Source organism: Hemitrygon akajei, chromosome 4 (genome assembly GCF_048418815.1).
Source record: "Hemitrygon akajei chromosome 4, sHemAka1.3, whole genome shotgun sequence".
In the NCBI taxonomy this organism is placed as follows: Eukaryota; Metazoa; Chordata; class Chondrichthyes; order Myliobatiformes; family Dasyatidae; genus Hemitrygon; species Hemitrygon akajei.
Window position 1 is genome coordinate 174855027 of NC_133127.1, and position 25273 is coordinate 174880299.

The 25273-nt window shown below is 41.1% G+C and overlaps 1 protein-coding gene across 1 annotated transcript in view; it reads right to left on the reverse strand.

Annotated features, from left to right (window-relative positions):
* Positions 1-2957: 2957 nt before the first annotated feature.
* The window catches only part of c2cd3 (C2 domain containing 3 centriole elongation regulator), a 160901-nt gene continuing 138585 nt past the window's right edge, over positions 2958-25273 (reverse strand). The window contains exons 33-34 of the mRNA XM_073044032.1: positions 15032-15231; positions 2958-4341 (exon numbers count right to left, since the gene is read on the reverse strand). Of these exons, the coding sequence (XP_072900133.1) occupies positions 4323-4341; positions 15032-15231 (219 nt within the window). The 3' untranslated portion in view covers positions 2958-4322. The remainder of the gene's footprint in view (positions 4342-15031; positions 15232-25273) is intronic.

A 25273-nucleotide genomic window follows, 5' to 3' on the forward strand; every position in this document is an offset into this window, starting at 1 on the left:
ATTTTAATTTCCATTCCCATTCCTGTTCCAACAAATCAGTCCATGGCCTCCTCTAGCACCACAATGAGACAACCCTTAGGGTGGTGGAGCAACATTTTATATTCTGTCTGGATAGTCTCCAACCTGATGGCATGAATATCAATTTCTCCTTCCAGTAAAAAAACTCCCTCCTCTTCCCCTTGTCGATTTCCTCCAGCATTTTGTGAGTTGCTCCTGAAAAATGACATTATGGAATAGAGAAATAAACCAGACTAAAAAAAAAAGTGCAACTTATGAAAGAGTTAGCGTATGAGGAATGCCTGGCAGCTCTTGGGCTATATTTCCTGGAGTTCAGGAGAATGAGGGGGGATCTTATAGAAACATTCCAAATGTTAAAAGGCCTGAACATATTAGATATGGCAAAGTCGTTTCCCATGGTTGGGACATCTAGGACAAGAGGGCACAACTTCAGGATTGAAGTATATCCATTTAGAGCAGAGATGCGGAGAAATTACTTTAGTCAGAGGGTGGTAAATCTGTGGAATTTGTCGCCACGAGCGGCTGTGGAGGCCAAGTCATTGGGTGCATTTAAAGGCAGAGATAGATAGGTTCTTGATTAGCCAGGGCATCAAAGGGTATGGGGAGATGGCATGACTGGAAGAATTGGATCAGCCCACGATTGAAGAGCGGAGCAGACTCACTGCCGAATGGCCTACTTCTGCTCCTATATCGTATCATATGGTCTTGATTAAAAATCAAAAAAATCAATTCTCTTTAATTCAAGAAAGTTAGATTTAGATTGATGTACGCATTTCACTAGGTATGTGCTGTATAATGTCATGTATGCTTTTGCATTTAAAATATGTGCATCAACAACTGATTGCTTGGCTATACATTGCTCTTCCAATCTTCGAAATAGTTTGCAGAAAGTGCCAGTCTCTCCTACAATAGTGATAGAAGATTCCATAGTTAGTGGACTAGACACAGGATTCTGTGGACACGATAGAGACACCAGGATGATACGTTGCCTCCCAGGTGCCAAAGTCAGGGGCATCTCGGATCGGGTCCCCAGCATTCTAAAGGGGAAGGGTGGGCAGCCAGAAGTTTTGGTACATATTGGCACCAATGACATAGGGAGTAAACGGGAGGAGGTTCTGTAGTGAGAATTTAGGGAGCTGGGTAAAAAGCAGGACCTCAAGGGTGGTCATCTCTGTCCACGTGCCAGTGAGGATAACAAGGGGAATGTTTGACAGATAAGTGCATGCATGGGCAGGTTTTCAGATTTCTGAATCACTGGGATCTCTACTGAGGAAGATATGACCTGCACAAAAGGGACATGTTACATCTGAACTGGAGGGAGACTAATATCCCTGCGGGCATGTTGCTAAAACTGTTGGGGTATAAAGTAGATGATCTTGTAGTGCAGTTATAGATGTGCAAGTATGACATTGAGAGCATCACCGAGTCATGACTGAAAGATGATTATAGCTGAAAGTTTAACATCCAAGGATACACATTATATCAAAAGGACAGGTAGGCAGTCAGAAGGTGTGGGGTGGCTCTGTGGTACCGTGGAGAGCATTCTGACAGGTTGATCACTGTCTGGTATGGGAGGTGGGGTGGGGGAGCTACTGCATAGGACCGAAAGAAGCTGTAGACGATTGTAAATTTAGTCGGCTCTATCTTGGGTACCAGCTTACAAAGTACTCAGGACATCTTCAAGGAGCGGTGTCTCAGAAAGGCAGTGTCCATTATTAAGCACCCAGGGTATGCCTTTTTCTTGCTGTTGCCATTGGGTAGGAGGTACAGAAGCTTGAAAGCACACACTCAGTGACTCAGGAACAGCTTCTTCCCCTCTGCCATCCGATCCCTAAAGACATTGAACACTTGGACACTACCTCATTTTTTAAATATATAGTATTTCTGTTTTTGCACAATTTTTAATCTATTCAATACACATATACTGTAATTGATTTAGATATTTATTTATTATTGTTATTTAATTTTGGTTTTTTTCTTCTATATTATGTATTGCATTGTACTGCTGCTGTTAAGTTAACAGATTTCACATCACATGCTGGTGATAATACACCTGATTCTGGCATAGAATTGGAAGATGTAGAATCGTTGTGGATAGAATTAAGGAACTGCAAGGGCAAAAAGACCCTAATGAGAGTTATATACAGGTCTCCAAACAGTGGCCAGGAAGTGTGATACAAATTACAACAGTGGCCGGGATGTGGGGTACAAAATACATGTCAAAACAGCAATGTTATGATGGTCATAGGGTATTTCAATAATCAGGTAGATTGGGAAACTCAGGTTGGTGTTGGATCCCAAGAGAGAGAATTTGTAGAATGCCTGTGATTTGGTATTTTAAGAGCAGCTTGTGGTTGATCCCACTTGAGGATCAGCTCTTCTGGATTGGGTGTTATGTAACAAACTGGATTTGATTAGGGAGTTCAAGGTAAAGGAATGTTTAAGAAACAGTGATCATAATATGATAGAATTCACCATGCAATTTCAGAAGGAGAAGCTAAAGTCAAATGTATCAATATTACAGTGGAGCAAAGGGAATTAAGGAGGCAAGAGAGAGAAGCTGGCCGAAGTTGATTGGAAGGGGACACTATTAGGGATGACAGAGGAGCAGCAATGGCTGGAGTTCTTGGCAACAATTTGGTTTTAAATCTTGCATTGTGGGGCACCTTCAACGGGAGGATTGCTGTTATTCAAGATGGCAATTTACCACCATTTTCTGAAGGCTAATTTTCAACAGATTTAAATAAATCCCTTAATATATCAATAAAACTGTTAACTAGTGTTACATAACAGCAGTAGAAATGACCTATGAAAATGTATTAGATTGTGGTTACTCCAATACAAGCTGTGATTATCACAAACTGGTGCAGCAAGACAGGATAGAAACTTCACCAGAATTATGTATAGCCTCAAACCCATCACAAATGAAACTATTGTAATACATTAAAAATAATTTATTATCAAATGGCAATTTTGTTTTCATAAACATAATTCTGTCTAATAAAAATATTAAAATACAAGATTTAACTTATTTCATACAAAAATACATTCAACAGCATTATGACTGATGCAACCCTTTAACCACAAGTATACCCTGCCCTATGGTATTTCCTGTCTTCAGTACTTTTAGATTCTCACATTATCACAGTGAAGCTTGTTATATTTTAAAAAACACTGACAGTTTACCACTTGTCCAATTTTTGTGTGTTACTGGCCTAAAATAACCATATTACCAAAGATAGTGCAGTTCCAAAATAATACGCAACCAAGTAAGCAGTTGGCTCCCATTTAAGATCTACCTCATTGGTTCACACGACCTGATTGTGCTGCATATCAAAGTAAGAACCAAGACTGGGTATTCACATTTCTTCACTACATACCTCTGACCAGTATGCAGCATTATTCTCAAAAACAGTCTCTTCTCTTTGTTTTACACCAGGTTAACTGAATGATATCAGATTTGTAACAAAATCTTCCCATGTTGAATGTTCAGCTACAATTACATATAATCGAAAAATGGGATCACTCCCAGCTCAAGTACCAGAAACCCCTATAGCCAACATTGTTGTGACTTGAGAAGAAAGTTCATTAATAGTGCCATTTAAATGGATCGTGTGAACTGGTCTATTTGGAAAATAATTTTCTTATAAATGAGCAATGAAAACGTTGTAATGAAGCATGTTGCCAATGTATCACTTCAATATTTTATGTTGTACAGAATATAGAAAAGATACCACCTTGCAAATGTATACTGAGTGTTCTTCAGTGCCCTAAAACCTCCCATTTTGGATGCTGTGCATAGAGTTTACATTGTTGTGGAGCAAATAGTGTAAATGTCAGTGGATAATGCCAAGGCTTGGAAGCACACTCAAAACTTTAATCTCTGCTAAAGTCTTTGTGTACTTTGAAGAAAGGACTGAATGCACTAAATGTTCTGAATAAATAAGGAACAGTATCTGATAACTATAGACATGAATGAACTATGCTTTTTTTGCAGCAGCCAAAGGAACTGAAGAGTAGGGTAATCAGTTTTACAGTACTCACTGTTCAGGTCCAAGTACTATACAACTCAATTGTCACATGTGCCATTAACTACTGGATGAATTTACTTGGACACTCACTGATTTTTGGGTGTGAAGTACATAGGCTTATTGATTTATTATCAAAGCATTATTGATTAAAAAGATCGTTTCAGCTTTCTTCTGCAAAGTGCCCTGCAAAAATCTTTGCAATTCTTTCGGTTTCTTCTTTAGATAACACCTTTGAAGTTAACTTTTGTCGATTGCTCTGTCGAGAAGTTCTTGTCAGATTTGGAAGTTCATTCTGGAAAAAAAGTAAGTTATTAAACAAACTTGAATGGTGAATACAAAACCAATAGAGGTGATTTACTGTTGCAGGCTGCCCCAGCACATCCCTGACACATTTCACTGTATGTTTTGACGTACATTTGACAAATAAAGCCAATCTGTTTTTTTATCTTTTAAATTATCTGCCCAAAAACAAAATTATTTGTTAAATTGCTATTACAATCAGATCAGAATAGTGTTATCTAATTCCATACTTACAAGCGAGAATATGTCCATCTAGTGGAAAAAGAACTGAAGACACAGAATATAGAAGGGAAAAACCTGGAATACTTGACCAGAAATTGAATTCCATCTTCCTTTGATACACTCAAATATTATTGCATATAGTACAAGTACCATATCACATCCTAACAAAGAGATCAAGAAACTGGTTTATAAACATCTAAGCAACAGTTTTAGCATCTTTTCTGTCTCATAAAATGTATATCGGGTCTTCCTGGGTCCCAGCTTCTGCCATATTGCTGCACTACATTCAAACAAAAGATTGTCGCCTGCAATCCCCATGACACCTGTAGTTCCATGGGGGGGGGGGGGGTGCATTTCAGTGCCACATAGATCAAGGTCAGGTACCCACCCTGAATCACATGCTGCACTGAGCCACACACAGCTATCTGTGGGATGATCATTACATAACATTGTTTTATCATTACATTCTCCAAAAACTACACATTAGTAATCAGAGAAGTCTGAGCACTTTGGTATGTGCAATGAACATGTGCATAAGCTTTGTGTTCCCTTGTGGAAGATCCCCACGTCAGATAATGCCTAACACGGTACTTCAATGATAAAAGTGTTTTCCTTGGCCTGTTAAAGTATGTTTTTATTTCTGGAAGCTGAGATCTCCAATTCATTTCATAAGGTGTGTATTAATGCTAGGAAGATGTTAATAGTACAAACATACTTCACAACTGGAAGCACCTGCTGTAATTTCAGCTAGAAATAATCACTTGTGCAATTGTAAAATTTACTGCTAAGATCTATTTGGATCAATGGATCTGGGGTTGAGAAGGTGAACAGCTTTAAGTTCCTGCCATACACATCACCAACGATCTCAAATTGTCTGTACATACCAGCTGTGTGATGAAAAAAGCACAACAGCCTCACCTCTTTCACCACAGACGGTTGAAAACGTATGGCATGAGTCCCCAAATTCTAAGGACTTTCTACAGGGGCATAATTGAGAGCATCCTGACTGGCTGCATCACTGCCTGGTATGGGAACTGTACCTCCCTCAATTGCAGGACTCTGCAGAGTGGTGTGGACAGCACAGCGCATCTGTAGATGTGAACTTCCAAATATTCCGGATGTTTACAGAGACAAGTGCGTAAAAAGGGGCTGAAGGATCACTGGGGACCTGAGTCACCCCAACTACAAACTGTTCCTGCTGCTACTATCTGGGAAACAGTACCACAACCTAAAAGCCATGACCAACAGGCTCCAGGACAGCTTCTTCAACCAGGCCATCAGACTGATTAATTCACGCTGATACAACTGTATTTCTAAGCTATACTGACTGTCCTGTTGCACATATTATTTATTACAAATTACAATAAATTGCACATTGCACATTTAGACAAAGACATAACCTAAAGATTTTTACTCCTCATGTATGTGAAGGATGTAAGAAATAAAGTCAATTCATTCAATTCAATACATGGTACTGAGAAGAAAGCACCACACAATCCAGGTTCTAAGCATTTATTTTGACTCTGTTTGGGAAGATGACGACTTCTGTACACTGTACTATGACCTCTAGTAAATAATCTTGATGACAAGCCAAAACTATGCCATGGGATCCCTTACATTTTAATTTTAAAGTTGAGTATCTTAGCTTCTAACGCAGATAGATTCTTGTGACAGTTCTACATACTCAATCCTCAATGTTCTGGAAGGCAAGAATTACTGTTTTACAGCATTATTAGGGGTTGGCTATCCTCCTCTGATTTAGCCACTGGACAAAGTAATATCTCGTATGTGGTTTCTGCCATGTGCTAATACTTTCAAGAAAAACAGGTCAATGCTGTTTGCAATGCAGATGCTATTCTGAATTCAGTCAAAGGGGAAATCGTTTTCATGGTCTATTTCACACATACTCATTGAACAAATAAGGTAGTAGCTCAAGCAAAATTAAAAGTAAATTTATAATCAAAATATGCTGGTAGATATGCTAATATCACCATACATTAAGATGAATTTGCTTGCAGGCATTCACAGAACAAAGAAATACTGTAGAGTCAATGAAAAACTAAACCAATATGCAAAAGACAAATTGCAAATAAAAAAAAGTTAAATACATATTACTGAGAAGATGATTGTAGAGTCCTTAAAAGTGAGTCCATAGGCTGTGAAATCAGTTCAGGGTTGAGGTGAGTTATGTTATCTATGCTGGTTCAACTGTTCCCGAACCTGGTGGTGTGGGACATAAAGCTCCTGTAACTCCTTCCCGATGACAGCACCGAGAAGGCAGCATGGCCTGGAGGATGGGGGGTGGGGAGGAGGTGGTGGTTGTCTTTGATTTTTGGATGCTGTTTTCTTGTGGCAGTGTTGTTTCATTGTTCAGTCATTAAGTCGAAGCTTCCCACCACAGATACTGCTGCTGTCCAGGTTGGGAACCAGCTGGGTTTGAACTCAGCACCATCTGCCTTGCAGTCCAGTGCAGTTTGTAGCTGTGCTCAATGTTGGGGAGGGTATTTTCTAGCGATTAATAAGGCAATATTACCAATGGGTGCCTACCACCTTTCCAATTCTTAGTTTAATTAAACCGTGTCATTTGAATTAAGGGAAGGGCAGAGAAGAATCCTGAAAGTGCATAGTACACAAAACAGCTGCAGGGATAAGACTTCGTAGATTGGCTAAGGTGGCGATGGACAGACTAAAATACAATGATATGAACTTTTAATTTGAGATGCCTTGAGAACTGGAACCATTTTTATCAAGTGGGAATAAAAATCTTACTCTGCCAACAAGATTTGTGATGAGTTAGTGGCAGGTTGGAAAGAGGGAAGTGTAAACAGAGGTTTTGTTAAAATTTGACTGTGGGGCAAATTTTTAATTAATGCCACAATTTTTACATAAAGGTGATGTACATCACAAATCTTAAGTCACGTAAAACTGGATATTCTGGTTGAAAATGTGGATTAGAACAGAACTCATTGTTCTAGTGATGTAATTAGGATGGGCGCCACAATTGTACATTTAGGATACAATAGTGCCCAGACGAAACCCTGGGACCTGAGAGTTGGTAAAGTACGGATATAGGAACCAGGGAACTGAGTCACAGGTTGGTCAAACAGTAAACATTATTGTTTATTTGAAAACAGGGATAGATACTTTGAGTAACACACACAAATGCTGGAAGAACTCAGCAAGTCAGTCAGCATCAATGGAGAGGCATAAAGACGTGTGTTTCAGGCTGAGAGCCTTCATTTTAGATGCTGCTGACCTGCTGAGTTCCTCCAACATTCTGTGTTAATCTGGATTTCCAGCATCTACAGAATCTCCTGGGATACAGATACTTTGATTTATCCTTTGAAATACGCTGGAATTCAGAAAGCACAACCGTCCCCATGTTCAATCATGTCCATGCCTATCTATATTAATCTACTTAGGGCTATATCCTTCTATCTATTTCCTAATTAAGAGCCTGTCTGAAGATCTCTTAAAAAGTGTAAGTGTATCTGATGCCACCACCTTCTCTGAGAGTGTGCTCCAGTTCTCAAAAAAACCTTATCCATCAGATCTTCTTTAAACTCTTTCTTCTCACCTTATGCCCTGGCAATTCCAATCATAATCATAATACTTATGTCATTCAGTCTCCTTCGTTCCACTGAAAACAAGCCTAGTCTATTCCCATAACTATGCGACAGGTAGATAAATTCAAAGTAAATTTATTATCAAAGTACATGCAGTTAATGTCACCATATACAACCCTGAGATTCATTTTCTTGTGGGCATACTCGGTAATACAATAACCATAATAGAAGCAATGAAAACTGCACCCAAAAGGAGAATCAGTGTGCAAAAGACAACTGTGCAAATACAAAATAAAAAGAATAATAATAAATAAATAAACAATAACTATCAAGAACATAAGATGAAACGTAGAAAACATACAGCAAAATACAGGCCATTCGGCCCATAAAGCTGTGCTGAACATGTCCCTACCTTAGAACTACTGCGGCTTTACCCATAGCCCTCTATTTTTCTAAGCTCCACGTAGCCATCCAGGAGTCTCTTAAAAGACCTTATTGTTTCTGCCTCGACCACCATCACCGGCAGCCCATTCCATGCACTCACCACTCTCTGCGTAAAAAACTTATCCCTGACATCTCTGTACCTACTTTCAAGCACCTTAAAACCATGCCCTCTTGTGTTGGCCATTTCAGCCCTGGGAAAAAGCCTTTGACTGTCCACATGATCAATGCCTCACATTATCTTATTATCTGTCAGGTCACCTCTCATCCTCTGACGCTCCAAGGAGAAAAGGCCAAGTTCACTCAACCTGTTCTCATAAGGCATTCTCCCCAATCCAGACAACATCCTTGTAAATCTCCTCTGCACCCTTTCTGTGGTTTCCACTTCCTTCCTGTAGCAGTACTCCAAGTAGGGTCTGACCAGAGTCCTATATAGCTGCAACATTACCTCTTGGTTCTTAAACTCAATCCCACGATTGATGAAGGCCAATGCACCATATGCCTTCTTAACCACAGAGTCAACCTGCGTAGCAGCTTTGAGTGTCCCATGGACTCGGACCCTAAGATCCCTCTGATCCTCCATACTGCCAAGGGTCTTACCATTAATACTATACTGTATTCTGCCTTCATATGAGACCTACAAAAATGAACTACCTCGCATTTATCTGTGTTGAACTCCATCTGCCACTTCTCAGCCCAGTTTTGCATCTTATCAGTGTCCTGTTGTAACCTCTGACAGCCCTCCACACTATCCACAACACATCCAACCTTTGTGTCATCAGCAAATTTATTAACCCATCCCTCCACTTCCTCAGATCATTTATAAAAATCACAACGAGTAGGGGTCCCAGAACAGATCCCTGAGGCACACCACTGGTCACCGGCCTCCATGCAGAATATGACCCATTTACAACCACTCTTTGCCTTCTGCAGGCAAGCCAGTTCTCGATCCACAAAGCAATGTCCCCTTGGATCCTATGCCTCCTTACTTTCTCAATATCAAATGCCTTGCTAAAATCCATATACACTACATTTACGGCTCTACCTTCATCAATGTGTTTAGTCACATCCTCAAAAAATTCAATCAGGCTCGTCAGGCATGACCTGCCATTGACAAAGCCATGTTGACTATTCCTAATCATATTATACCTCTCCAAATGTTCATAAATCCTGCCTCTTCTCCATCAACTTACCAACCACTGAAGTAAGACTCACTGACCTATAATTTCCTGGGCTATCCCTACTTTCTTTCTTGAATAAGGGAACAACATCTACAATCCTCCAATCCTCTGTAACCTCTCCCATCCTTATTGATGATGCAAAGATCATTGCCAGAGGCTCAGCAATCTCCTCCCTCTCTTCACACAGTAGTCTGGGGTACATCCCGTCCGGTCCTGGTGACTTATCCGACCTGATGCTTTCCAAAAGCTCCAGCACATCCCCTTTCTTAATATCTACATTCTCAAGCTTTTCAGTCCATTGCAAGTCATCCCTACAGTCGCCAAGATCATTTCCATAGTGAATACCGAAGCAAAGTATTCATTAAGTACCTCCGCTATTTCCTCTGGTTCCATACACACTTGTCCATTGTCAAACTTGATTGGTCCTATTCTCTCATGTCTTATCCTTGTGCTCTTCACATACTTGTAGAATGCCTTGGGGTTTTCCTTAATCCTGTCTCCAAGGCCTTCTCATGGCCCCTTCTGGCTCTCCTAATTTCATTCTTAAACTCCTTCCTGCTAACCTTATAATCTTCTAGATTCATATCATTACCAAGTTTTTTGAACCTTTCGTAAGCTCTTCTTTTCTTCTTGACTAGATTTACAACAGCCTTTGTACACCACGGATCTTGTATCCCACCATCCTTTCCATGTCTCATTGGAACGTACCTACTTAGAACCCCACGCAAATATCCCCTGAACATTTGCCACATTTCTTCCATACGTTTCCCTGAGAACATCTGTTTCCAATTTATGCTTTCAAGTTCCTGCCCAATAGCCTTGTATTTCCCCTTACTGCAATTAAACATTTCTCTAACTTGTCTGTTCCTATCCCTCTCCAATGCTATGGTAAAGGAGATAGAATTGTGATCATTATCTCCAAAATGCTCTCCCACAGAGACCTGACACCTGACCAGGTTCATTCCACAATACCAGATAAGTACAGCCTCTCATTGAGTCAAGAAACCTTCCTGAACACACCTAACAAACTCTACCCCATCTAAACCCCTCACTCTAGGGAGATGACAATCAATATTTGGGAAATTAAAATCTCCCACTAAAACAACCCTGTTATTATTACTCCTTTCCAGAATCTGTCTCCCTATCCACTTCTCAATGTCCCTGTTACTATTGGGTGGTCTATAAAATACACCTAGTAAAGTTATTGACCATTTCCTATTCCTAACTTCCACCTAGAGATTCCGTAAACCAACCCCTCCATGACTTCCTCCTTTTCTGCAGCTGTGACACTATCTCTGATCAACAGAACCATGCCCCTACCTCTTTTGCCTCCCTTCCTATCCTTTCTGAAACATCTAAAGCCTGGCACTTGAAGTAGCCATTCCTGCCTCTACACCATCCAAGTCTCTGTAATGACCACAACATCATAGCTCCAAGTGCTGATCCATGCTCTAAGCTCATCCACTTTATTCATGATACTCCTTGCATTATAAAGTCCTTGAAAGTGAATCCGTAGGTTGTGGGAACAGTTCAGATATGGGACAAGTGAAATAATCTCCTCTGGTTCGAGCCTAATGGTTGAGGGGTAATAACTGTTCCTGAACCTGGTGGTGTGAGTCCCCGATGGTTGTTACTGCTTTCCTGATACAATGCTCCATCGAGATGTGCTCAATAGTGGGGAGGGCTTTACCCATGGTGAACTGGGCTGTATGGAGAGCTTTTGGACGTTGGCCTTCATAAATCAAAGTACGGAGTACAGGAGTTGGGATGTTATGTTGAAGTTGTATACAGTGTTGATGAGATCAAATTTGGAGTACTGCGTGCAGTTCTGGTCACCTTCCTACGGGAAAGATATCAGTAAGATTGAAAGAGTGCAGAGAAATACACAAGGATGTTCTTGGAACTGGAAGATCTGAGTTACAGGGAAAGGATGAAAAGGTTAGGACTTCATTCCCTTGCATGTATGGGGATTGAGAGGAGATTTGATAGAGGTTATACCAAATTACAAGTATAGATATGGTTAGGGCAAGCAGGTTTTTATCCCACTGAGTTCATACTAGTATGGGGGGTACTACTAAGGGTGAAATATTTAAGCAAGACCTGAAAGGGAACTTCCTCACTCAGAGGGCCGTGTGAGTGTGGAATGAGCTGCCAGTGGAAGAGGTGGATGCAGGTTAGATGTTAATATTTACGATAAGTTTGGATAAGTATATAAACAGGAGGAGTATGAAGGGCTATGGTCCAGGTGCAGGTTGATGGGACAGGGCAGAATAAGTTCAGCATGGACTAGATGGTCTGAAGGGACTATTTCTGAGCTGTAGTGCTCTATGACTCCATAACTATCGTCCTCTAGTCCAGGTAACGTCCTGGAGAATCTCCTCTGCACTTGCTCCAGCATTGTCACATCTTTCCTCTAGTGTGGAACACAGAATTGCACACAATATGCCAAATATGGTCTAACCAGAGTTTTGTACAGTTGCAACATGAAGTCCCAATGCTCATATTCTATCCTCCAACCTATGTACACAAGCATGCCACATACCTTCTTCATCACTCCGTCTACCTTTGTTGGCACTTTCATTCATCTGCAGACCTGAAGACTGAGACCTGGGGGTGGGTCCATTTACTTTTCTTCATGCCTTTCCATTCTCTCATTTGATTTCTCAAAATGCATAACATCAAACCCTGGTGTTAAATTCCAAAATCCAATGCTCCCCTAACTTTCCATCTGATGTACATCCCATTGTATCAGGGTAGAAATGGCTAAAACAAGGGGATAGAATTTTAAGATGATTGGAGCAGAGTGTAGGGAGGATGTCAGAGGTAGTTTTTTTTACAAACAGAGTAGTGGCTGCATGGAGCACACTGCCAGGTGTTGAAGTAAAGGCAGGTACATTAGGAACATTTAAGAGACCCTTAGACAGGCACGCAGATGAAAGAAAAATGGAGGGCTATGTGGGAGGTAAGGGCTAGATTGATCTAGGAGCAGTTGAAAGGTTGGCATAAAACTGTGGGCCAAAAGGTCTGTACTGTGCTGTAATGTTCTATGTACCCTTAGACAATGATCCTTGCTATCCAAAACCCCATTTTTTACGTATTCCACAAAATTCCTAATCATAACTACTACATGCACACTCAATTCATTAATAAATGTCACAAACATAAAAAGTCCCTGCGGTATATGATTGGTCACAAATTCAACTTCATGTTAATTGTTATTCAATCATATACATGAATACGTCGAACTTCTAATTAAAAAAAAGACCACTAATTTTTAAAAAATCCTTTCACCACTACCCTCTGCCTCCTATCACTATGCCAATTTTGGATCCAATTAACCATGAAAAACTCTTTTCGGGCTTCCAGCTGGGTACTAATATCAATTTTAACTGACATATTAATTACAAACTCTTGCAATGTTCATCAGGGATGTTGGCTGGGCATGTCTATTCCAGTGGTATTTATACCCCTGATGTCTGCCCCTCCTGACTGGTTAGTTCTCATCCATTCAGGTTTCCACTTTCCCACCTTGTTTACAATCGAATTCCAGTTCTTACTTAGAATGAGACTTTTGTCTTTGTTAAAATTATTTTCCTCTAGTTTTATTTCAATGGCTTCCTTCACCAGGTAGCCCCAAAAACCACTGGTGTGGATCAGCAGCTTTGAACCATCCAATGCAATGTTCTGCTACCACCAACTCCTGCAGCAAACTCAAATGGATACACATTCTGTGCTCCTTGACGCAGGTTTTCACCATGCGTCCCATCTGGCCAATAAATGCTGCAGAAACATGATTGGATCAGGAAGGATGGACAACAGAGGTATAAATACCACTGGACTAGACATGTCTAGCCATCATCCCTGATGAAGATGACAGAGTTTGCCATTGAAAAGTCGGTTAAAATTGATACCTGTACCCAGCTGAAAGTCGCAAAGAGTTTATTCGTCATATACGCCAGGAAAACACTAGATCCTTTTTCCAATTAGCCAGTTCCCGTTGGACAAATAGGGTGGCAGTGACTTGTTCAAAGTAGTATAAAAGTAATACTACAGAATGTTGTGGACATAGCTCAGCGCATCATGGAATGCAGCCTCCACTCTATGCACTCTGTCTTTATTTCCTACTGCATCAGTAAAGCAGCCAACATAATCAAAGTCCCCATCCATCCTAGTCGTTCTCTCTTCTCCCTTTTTCCATCAGGCAGAAAACACAAAAGCCTGAAAATACATACTACTCGGTTTAAGGACAACTTCTACCCTGCAGTTCTACCTCAAAGTACTGTGTAATGATTTTAAGATGAACACAATTTTAGATGAGCTTTATTTGTCACATGTAAATGCATTGTTTGCATCAAATCAAATCAGCTGGGATTGTGCTGAGCAGGCTGCAAATGTCTGCATGCTTCTGGTACCAACATAACATGCCCACAACTCACTTACCCTAACTGCACGTTTGGAATGTGGGAGGAAACTGGAGCACCTGAAGGAAACCCAAGCAGTTACAGGAAGAATGTACACATTCCTGACTTTTCGGGAATAAAACCCCAATTTTATAGCTGGTGCTTTAATGCATTTTACAAACTGCTCCGCTACCATGCCAGCCCATATCCTATCTACAGGAACATTTAAGCTTTTCACTGTATCTCAGTATTTGTGACAATTATAAACCAATTCCAATTCCAAAAGAGAAAAGCAGGAAATACTAAGCTGGTCAAACAGTAGCTGCTGAGAGAGAAACAGATTTTACACTTGAAACCAAGAAGACACAAAAACACACTGATGTTGTTTGGAGTTAGGGTAGGAATCAGGGTAGAAAACAAAAATTTAAAAGTTAATGATAGCATTGCTCTTTGACAATAAAGAGGAAACGATGAGAGGAAATCATCTGAGGTGAAATTAAGTCAAAGGTACTTGGGCAGGTTCAAAGTTCAAAGTAAATTTATTATCAAATTACATGTATATCACCATATACAATCCTGAGATTCATTTTCTTGCAGGCATACTTAATAAATCCATAATAGAATCAATAAAAGACTGCACTAACTTGGGCGTTCAACCAGTGTACAAAAGAGAAAAAACTGTGCAAATACAAGAAGAAAACAAACAATAAACAAGAACATGAGATGAAGAACCCTTGAAAGTGAGTCCATAGGTTGTGGAAACATTTCAACGATGGGGCAAGTTGAGTGAAGTTATCCCCTTTAAGAGCCTAATGATTGAGGGGTAATAACTGTTCCTGGACCTGGTAGTGTAAGACCTAAGGCTTCTGTACCTTCTTCTTGATGGCACCAGCAAGAAATGAGCATGACCTAGGTGATGGGGATCCCCGATGATAGATGCTGCTTTCCTGCAACAATGCTTTGTGTAGATATGTTCAATGGTGGGTAAGGCTTTACCCGTGATGGATTTGGCCACATCCACTATTTTTTGTTCTGAGTTTCTGCTGAAGGGCATTGGTGGTTCCATATCAGGCTGCAATACAATCAGTCAATATAGTTTCCATTACATATCTGAACAAGTTTGTTAAAGTCTTAGTTGGCAGTGACCAGATGGGCTAAATTACCGGTTTCTATGCTGTACGACTCTGTGAAACACTCAGCATGTCAGGCACCAACTGTGGAAAGAGAAGCAGAATTAATATTTCAGGTTGAAATGAAAATGAAGTTTGACCCAAAACATTAACTCTGCTTTTCTGTCCACAGACGTTACCCAACCTCCAGGCATTCAGACTTTCAATATCTGCAGATTTGATTTTCCCCATTCTGTGGCTTCTCTGCACTATTTACAAGAGGCATTGAAATAAGTCAAGTCTTCTTGGTAGCATTTCCACTAGATGGTAATGCCATCACCTGCAACTTCCTCTCCAGGTCACAACATGACATAGCACATTGAAACATAACTGTGAGGTTAAATAAAATAACATTTATATGGCAAACTTATGAAAAAACGTAATCCTAATCCAAACCCCACTTCAAAAAGCAAAATGTTCAAATTGTTGACTGTACACAATGAAATATGTGTTCAGAATAATAGAGTGATAGTGATGGACAGAATGATAGAGCTTGGTCCAAAACAAACTTGCAGCTGAAGATGTTTGACCAATTTCTGAAGTTTCTGAATGCAATTGTTTATTGTAAGTGCAACTAGTTTTAGGAACAGTATTAACGACGCTTCCAATTAATGAGAACAGAAACTAGCAAGTTGTCAGCATTTGGGAGTTTGTTCCCTTCTAATACTTCACAATCAGCTGACTGCACGTAAATTTTTGTATTGTACCATCAGAACAGCTGATGACATTTCAACAGATCTGGCTGGAACTGGTTTTAACTGTGGGTGTATCTATTTGTTGCCTATAAAGTCTATGAAACTAAATTATTAAGGGATATTCTCCTGTTCAAATTATGGGCAACCTAAACTTGATTGGTAACAAATTATTTCAATTATGAATGGAATAAAAAGAGATACCAGTTATTGAATAAAAGTGTAACAATTGCATTGGATTGAGTGGAATTTGTTTGCTAAAATGTTAGAAGTCTTATGGGTAAGGAGGATGAACTTACAACCTGAATCAGTACCAGGAATTATGATGTTTGCCATTAGAGAGACCATGGTGTATGAGGGGCAGGACTGGTAACTAAATGTTCTTGGGTTTTGTTGCTATATTTGTGATAGGGATGGGGTACTAAGCTGAGAGAGGGAAAATTACAACAAGAGCTAAGGGATGTTGACTGGGAGCAGCAACAGTCAGACAAATTCACGCCTGGCATGTGAGAATTGTTTAAAGACCAGCTAATTGAGTTCAGGATTGTCACTTTATTGCTTACTTGAACAGATTTTTTAAAAAAAAATTTCAGAAGTGCATTTTTTGCATTGTTTATGAATGGCAACAATTTAAATAGCTAGACTAAGAAGCTAGACTGGACTGCCAACACAGATGCCTTGTGCAGGAAGGCACAGAGTCGACTGTACTTCCTAAGAAGGTTGGCGTCATTCAATGTCTGTAGTGAGATGCTGAAGATGTTCTATAGGTCAGTTGTGGAGAGCGCCCTCTTCTTTGTGGTGGCGTGTTGGGGAGGAAGCATTAAGAAGAGGGACGCCTCACGTCTTAATAAGCTGGTAAGGAAGGCGGGCTCTGTCGTGGGCAAAGTACTGGAGAGTTTAACATCGGTAGCTGAGCGAAGGGCGCTGAGTAGGCTACGGTCAATTATGGATAACTCTGAACATCCTCTACATAGCACCATCCAGAGACAGAGAAGCAGTTTCAGTGACAGGTTACTATCGATGCAATGCTCCTCAGACAGGATGAATGCCCAATGCCATTAGGCTTTACAATTCTACCGCCAGGACTTAAGAACTTTTTAAAAGCTATTATTAATGCTTTTTGAGATAGTGATTTAGATGCATATCATATTTTTTTTACTGAGTTAAGTATTGTATGTAAGTAGTTTTGCTACAACAAGTGTATGGGACATTGGAAAAAAAAGTTGAATTTCCCCATGGGGATGAATAAAGTATCTATCTATCTATCTATCTATCTAAATAAATATTTTAAAAGGAGTATCATATGCATTTTTAATTTACCATGTTTAAGGATGATCAAGTTACAAACAGAACTTTTAATATAATGTAAATATTGAACTCTTTGATCACTCATAACCTCCAATAGCATAATCAGGATCTTATACTTCAGTCATTGATCAAAATGTATTTGGCACATTGGTTGCTTATCTAATATAATTCAGTATTTTTGCACAACAATAGGTCTTCTTCAATGCAGCTCAGGATAAATTCAAAAGGTATCAGTGGACAGACGAGTTGGTGTGAGAAAGTTGAAGTTCTTGAAAGAAAAAGATTATAGGTGGAGGAGAGGACTGGATTAAACACAATCACAAGAAAACACTCGACTCCTTCCCCCTTCCTTTCCAGTCCTGCTGAAGGGTCTCATTCTGAATCGTTAACTCTTTTCCAAAGATGCTGCCTGGCCTGCAGAGTTCCTCCAACATTTTGTGTGTGTTGTGTTGGACTGGATTAAAATATTTATTTTAAAATGGTCTGACAAGTTTTGCCAATGTGAATACATGGAATAAAAGGCAAAAGTTTACAAGCAGGAACAGTCAAGGATAAGAGATGAGGCAGCAAAGAAAAAAAATTAGGAAGAGAAAGTGAGTAACGTTAGAGTCATAGAGAAGCACAGCACAGAAACAGGCCCTTTGGCCCATCTAGTCCATGGCAAACCATTTAAATTGCCTACACCCATCAAGCTGCATCAGGACCATAGCCCTCTATATTGCTAATATTCTTGTACCTATCCAAACTTCTCTTAAATGCTGAAATTGACTTGCATGCACCACTTGTGCTGACAGGTCATTCCACACTCTCACTCTGAGTGAAGAAGTTTCCCCTCATGTTCCCTTAAACCTCCCAACTTTCATCCGTAACCCATGATCTCTGGTTGCAGCCCCACCAGAGGAAAAAGTGGAAAAAGCCTGCTTGCATTTATCTTATTTATACTCCTCGTAACTTTGTATGCCTCTATCAAATTTCCTCTCAATTTTCTATGTTCTGAAGAACACAGTCCTAATCAATATTTCCTTATAACTCAGGGCCTCCAGGTGCGGCAACATCCTTGTAAACTTTCTCTGCACTCTTTCAACCTTGTTTACATCATTCCTGTAGGTAGGTGACCAAAACTGCACATGATACTCCAAATTAGGCCTCACCGTCTTCTACAACTTCAACATAACATCCCATCTTCTGTACTCAATACATTGATTTATGAAGGCCAATGTGCCAAAAGTTTTCTTAACAACCCTATCTACCTGCAATACCACTTTCAATGAATTATGGACCTGTATTCCCAGATCCCTTTGTTCAACCACACTCCTTAGTGCCTCCTTACTGTGTAAGACCTACCCTGGTTAGTCCAACCAAAGGGCAAAACCTCACACTTGTCTGCATTGAATTTCATCTGTCATTTTACATCCCATTTTCCCAACTCACACAGATCCCTCTGCAAGCCACCATAGCCTTCCTCACTGTCCACTACGCCCCCAATTTTAGTGTCACCCACAAATTTGCTTATCAGTTAACCACATTTTCATCCAGATTACTGATACGGATGACAAAAAACAAAGGACTCAGCACCAATCCCTGTGGCACATTATTAGCCACAGGCCTCCAGTCAGAGAGGCTACTCTCTACTACCGCTCTCCAGCTTCTCCCACAAAGCCAAGGTCTAATCCAATTTACTACTTCATCCTATATGCCAAGTGACTGAGCCTTCTTGACCAGCCTCCCATGTGGAACCTTGTCAAATGCCTTACTAAATTCTATGTAGACAGCATCCATTCCTTGTCCTTGGCCACTTCCCCGCTAACTTCCTTGTAAAACTCTATAATACTGGTTAGACATGACCTACCACTCACAAAACCATGCCGACTATCCTTAATCAGTCTATGCATCCAAACAGTTATATTTGGAAAGTTAAAATCACCTACTATAACAACCTTATATTTCTTGAAACAGTCTGTGATCTCTTGACAATTTTGTTCCTCTAAATCCCTAGGAGTTTTGGGTGGTCTGCAATATAGGCCCATTAACATGATCATACCTTTCTTATTTCCTATCTCCACCTATAATGCCTCCCTAGCCGAATTCTCCAGTCTGTCCTGATGGAGCACTGCCGTGACATTTTCCCTGACTAGTAACACCACTCCTCCTCCTTTATTCCCTCCTGCTCTGTCATGTCTAGAACAACGGAACTTCAGAATATTGAGCTACCAGTCCTGCCCCTCCTGTAACCAAGTCTCGCTAATGGCTACAATGTCATAATTCCAGGTGTTGATCCATGCCCTGAGATCATCCTGCCTTTTCTACGATACCTCTTGCATCAAAATATCGGCAGCTCAGGACACTAGTCGCACCATGCTCAACATTTTGATTCCTGACTTTGCCTGAGGTCTTACCAACATCTGCCTCCACAACCTCCCCACTAACTGTTCTGGCATTCTCCTGCAACTCTAGTTTAAACCTCACTGTGCAGCATTAACAAACCTTCCCACTAGGATATTAGTCCCCCTTCAGTTCAGGTGCAAACCATCCCTTCTGTACTGTTCCACCTTCCCTGGAAGACAGTCTAATGATACAAAAATCTTATGTCTTCCTCCTACACCAACTCCTTACAGGATTGTTAAAATGTATAATCTTTCTATTTTTGTCCTCTCTAGCATGTGACACGGGTAGCAATCCTGAGATCACAACCCTGGAGGTCTTGTGCTTTATCTTAGCACCTAACTCCTTGAAATTCCTATGCAGAGCCTCGTCACTCATCCTACCCATGTCATTGGTATCTCATAAATCACGACCTCTGGCTGATAACCCTACCACTTAAGATCCTGAGGATTCAATCTGAAATGTCCCAGACCCTGGCACCCAGGAGGCAACATACTATTCGGGAATCTCATTCTCACCCACAGAACTTCCTTTACATTCCCCTAACTAATGAATCCCCTATCACTACAGTGTGCCTCTTCGTCCCACTTTCCTTCTGAGTCATAGACTCAGTGTTGGAGACCTGATCACAGTGACTTTCCTCTGTTAGGTCAAGCCCCCCCCCACCCCACCCAACAGTATCCAAAGTGATCTATCTGTTGTTGAGGGGGATGGCCACAGGGGTTAGAACATTGAAAAGTGGGGAGTAGAGCTGGGACACAAGGGTCAACAAAAGAAACTCATTTAGCAGCTATCATCTGAAAAGGTGTAGAAAGAATCTATATTTTCATATATCGATTTGACTTTCAGCCCCTTCAACAACACAGGAAAATGCCTATTTACATTGCAAAGTACCATTTTACATTCTCACATGCCATTTCTGTCACTGCAAACTAAATTGTTATTAAAATTTTAAAAATATATTGATAATCTGGAATTTGCTGCCAGAAGAGGTGGTGGAATAGGATACAATTATTATGTTTAAGAGATACTTAAACATAATACTTCCACATGAGACAGAATATTATCCTAGTAGGCACAAATGGGATTAGCAGAAATGGGCAACATTGGTATGGGGGAAGTAGGCCAAAGAACCCAAAGGAAATGCACATAGCCTTTGTTGCTGCACAGCTGCAATGTTGTTTCATATAACGTTAATATAATTTAGAAATTGTGCTAATACAATTTTCAAATCTATGTTAATATTATTGTGTAATGCCATGCAATTAACTGTTAATTGTTCTAAATAATAAACATACCACAACCTTTACTTTGAAACATTTTACAGCAGGGTTTCTCAACCAGGGTTCCATGAGAGCTCACTAGGGGTTCCCGGAGAGATTGTCATTAAAAAGCAAGCATTGTTTTTTGAACTTCACAGAACATTCGATGCTAACGCTCGCAGTAGCAGGCAGTGACCGAGCAGAGCCCTTAGTAATCTTGTCAGAGGTTTCTCAACTCAGTTTGGCAGTACACAGTAGGGCCATGTTCATTCCGTTTTTGACGTGAGGTAGGGAAGGCCATTGATAAGTGGTGAGCGCTGTATTGCATGCAGGAGAAGACAGTAGGCTGATACAGGTCAACCTTCTATAATCCAGCACCATTGGGATCTGAGGAGTGCCGGATTAGTGAAAATGCCGAATTATAGAAGGATCACATTAAGCAATAGCTAACTGCCTCATCATACCGTTAAAATATCATGTAAATCAGTACAGGTTAGATAATACTGAAACAGAAATATTAAATCAGTAGCAAGTGAAATTTTAATAAAGTAATATACTGTACAGGCACAGATAAAAAAGGGTATAGGTAAATGTACAGGAATTAACTTATACAGAACTGCTGAACACTTTCTCTTCTAAAGTGAGACGTTTAATATACCTTCAGGCAAAGTTACATGTCTGCAAGTGTGGGGTTGTCAAGATCATCAACATCTTCATCTTGAAAAATGAGTGAAGCATCAGGAACTGGTGCTGAAACTGGCACAACAGTTTCTTCAAAAACTTGATGTTGGTGGCAGCACATCTGGGTGAGCAGAAGCAGTAGTCGGAGAAAGGAGGTCTTCTATATGCCACATCTCACACGACCGCCAGGCGGCCAGGGATACGGTGCTGGGCTCTTCCCTCTTCACTCACAGTTACTAAGGGAATCCTCATTAGTTTCTTTTCCTCTGCTTAGGAATACACTTAAATTCAGCAGGTTGCCATGTTTGATCTGAAATCGTAGGCAGAAGAGAACAGAGCGCTGGCCAGGCGACGCTGGAGGGTAGAGTGCAACTGCCGGCAGGCAGGCGAGAAGGCAAACTGAACCAGTGTGTGCCAGCTCCCCTGCCGCTGGTGGGTGAGATGGGCGCCCGTGCCTCACGCAAATGATATTGATGCAGGAGAAAAAGCAGGAATCACCTGTCTGTGCTTACAAGTGCGCGCCAACACGTGAACAGATCTAGCGCAACCAAAACAACGTGCAGCAGATTGGTATGGTGGCCTGGGAAATTTGAAATCAGTGCCAGATTATCGAAGGAACCGGATTACAGGTAGTCGGATTAGTGAAGGTTGACTGTAATTGGTGAGCGCTGTATTGCATGGAGGGGAAGACTGTAGGCTGAAAACTGGTGAGTGCTGTATTGCATGGAAGGGAGGATGGTAGGCTGATGAGGACCCTGAAGTCCATTTTCTGAGCATCGAATTGACTTGCCTAGCTTGTCCTGTGATATCAGCCTCCCCCTCCCATATTACACCCCCTCCTGCAACTTCCCCTATGTGCTGCTGACTGACTTAAAGGAGTGAACAAGCTCTACTAGCGCAGTAGAAAATTGGAGGGAAATTTTCATTCTAAAGACAGTCCAGTGAGGCAACTTATGAAGAGGAGGAATGAGATGGAAGAGGAGGATTTGAGGCCTAGGGCTACGGACAATTCTGATAAGGTTAATGATGAAGAATTACAATTTTCTGAGTAATTTACTGCACTACTGCAACAACATACACAAAATACGTGGCTGAGAGGATGGTGCAGGAGGGAGGGCTTCAGGTTTTTAGATAATTGGGCTTTGTTCCAGGGAAGGTGGGATCTGTTCCGAAGGGATGGTTTACACCTGAACTGGAGCGGTGCTAATATTCTTGCAGGAAAGTTTGCTAGTGCTGCTCGGGGTGGGGGTGGGGGGTTTAAACTAAATTTCCAGGGGGCGGGGATCCAGAACGTGAGAGAGGATAGCGAGATGAAGAATAAAGGACTGGTGGGGACTACACGGTTCCGGAATATTAAGTGTGTAGTAGAGAAAGGTGAGGTGGAACAAGTGATAAGGAGGACACATGTACAGAGGGATGGTCTGACGGAACATGGAGTTAAATGTGCAGAAAGAATAAGTAAATTTAGGAAAGACAACAAAATTCAAGGGGCGTATAGCCCGATGGGAGTTTGGGGAGCTGGGTTAAGCACAATAGGCAGCGATTTAAACAGAGAGAGGAGAAATGGGCTAAAAATTCTATATCTGAATGCACGAAGTGTCAGAAATAAGGCGGATGAGCTTGAAGCTCAGGTGCGAATGGGTAACTATGATGTTGTTGGGATAACGGAGACATGGCTGCAGGGAGATCAGACCTGGGAAATGAATGTACAAGGGTATACGTGCTATCGTAGGGACAGAAATGTGGGCAGAGGGGGTGGGGTGGCCCTGTTGGTGAGGAATGAGATTCAGTCCTTTGCAAGGGGGGACATAGGATCAGGAGAAGTAGAGTCTATGTGGATAGAACTGAGGAACAGTAAGGGCAAAAAGACCCTAATGGGTGTTGTCTTCGGGCCCCCAAACAGTAGCATGGATATTGGGTGCAAGTTGAATAGGGAGTTAACACTGGCATGTGGCAAAGGTAATGTCGCAGTAGTTATGGGGGATTTCAACATGCAGGTGAACTGGGAGAATCAGGTTGGTGCTGGACCCCAGGATAGGGAGTTTGTAGAGTGCCTACGGGATGCATTCTTGGAACAGCTTGTACGAGAGCCGACCAGGGACAAGGCTATTCTGGATTTAGTGTTGTGTAATGAACAGGATTTGATAAGTGATCTTGAAGTAAAGGAGCTATTAGGAGGTAGTGACCATAATATGATGTTTTTATCTGCAATTTGAGAAGGATAAGGGCAGATTGAAGGTGTCAGTGTTGCAGTTGAACAAAGGAGACAATGGAGCCATGAGGGAGGAGCTGGCCAAAGTTAAATGGACGGATATCCTAGCAGAAAAGACAGTGGAACAGCAATGGCAGGTATTCTTGGGAATAATGCACAAGGTGCAAAATCAGTTCATCCCCCAGAGAAGGAAGGATTCAAAGGGAGGAAAGGGGCCACAGTGGTTGCAAAGGAAGTCAGAGATTGCATAGCATTAAAAGAAAAGAAGTATGACAGAGCTAAGGTGAGTGGGAAGACAGATGATTGGGAAATTTTTAAGGAACAATAGAACTTAACTAAAAAGGCAATACGGGGAGAAAAAATGAGGTACGAACGCAAGCTAGCCAGGAATATAAAGGAGGATAGCAAAAGCTTTTTTAGGTATGTGAAGAGAAAGAAGATAGTTAAGAACAATGTTGGGCCCTTGAAGAATGAATTGGGTGAAATTGTTATGGGAAACAGAAATGGCAGAAGAATTTAATAAGTACTTCAGATCTGTCTTCACTAGGGAAGACACAAGCAATCTCCCAGATATATGGATGGGCCAAGAACATAGGGTAACAGAAGAAATGAAACAGATTGACATTAGGAAGGAAACGGTGATGAGTAGACTGATGGGACTGAAGGCTAACAAATCCCCAGGTCCAGATGGTCGGCATCCTAGGGTAGTAAAGGAGGTGGCTCTGGAAATTGTGGATGCATTGGTAATCATTTTCCAATGTTCCTTAGATTCAGGATCAGTTCCTGAGGATTGGAGAATGGCTAATGTTATCCCACTTTTTAAGAAAGGAGGGAGGGAGAAAACAGAGAACTATCGTCCTGTCAGCCTAACATCAGTAGTGGGGAAGATGCTAGAGTCCATTATTAAAGATGAAATAGTGGCATATCTAGATAGTAGTGATAGGATTGGGCCGAGCCAGCATGGATTTACCAAGGGCAAATCATGCTTGAAAAACTCCAATAGATTAGTCGAGGATGTAACCAGGAAGTTAGACAAGGGAGATCCAGTGGATGTAGTGTACCTCGATTTTCAGAAGGCATTTGATAAGGTCCCACATAGGAGATTGGTGGGTAAAATCAGAGCTCATGGCATTGGGGGGAAGACATTGACATGGATAGAAAACTGGTTGGCAGATAGAAAGCAAAGGGTAGCGGTGAATGGATGTTTCTTGGAATGGCAGGTGGTGACTAGTGGGGTGCCACAGGGCTCGGTATTGGGACCACAGCTGTTTACGATTTACATTAACAATTTAGATGAAGGCATTGAGAATAACATCAGCAAGTTTGCTGATGATACTAAGCTGGGTGAGTGTGACATGTGATGAGGATGTTAGGAGAATTCAGGGTAACTTGGATAGGCTGGGTGAGT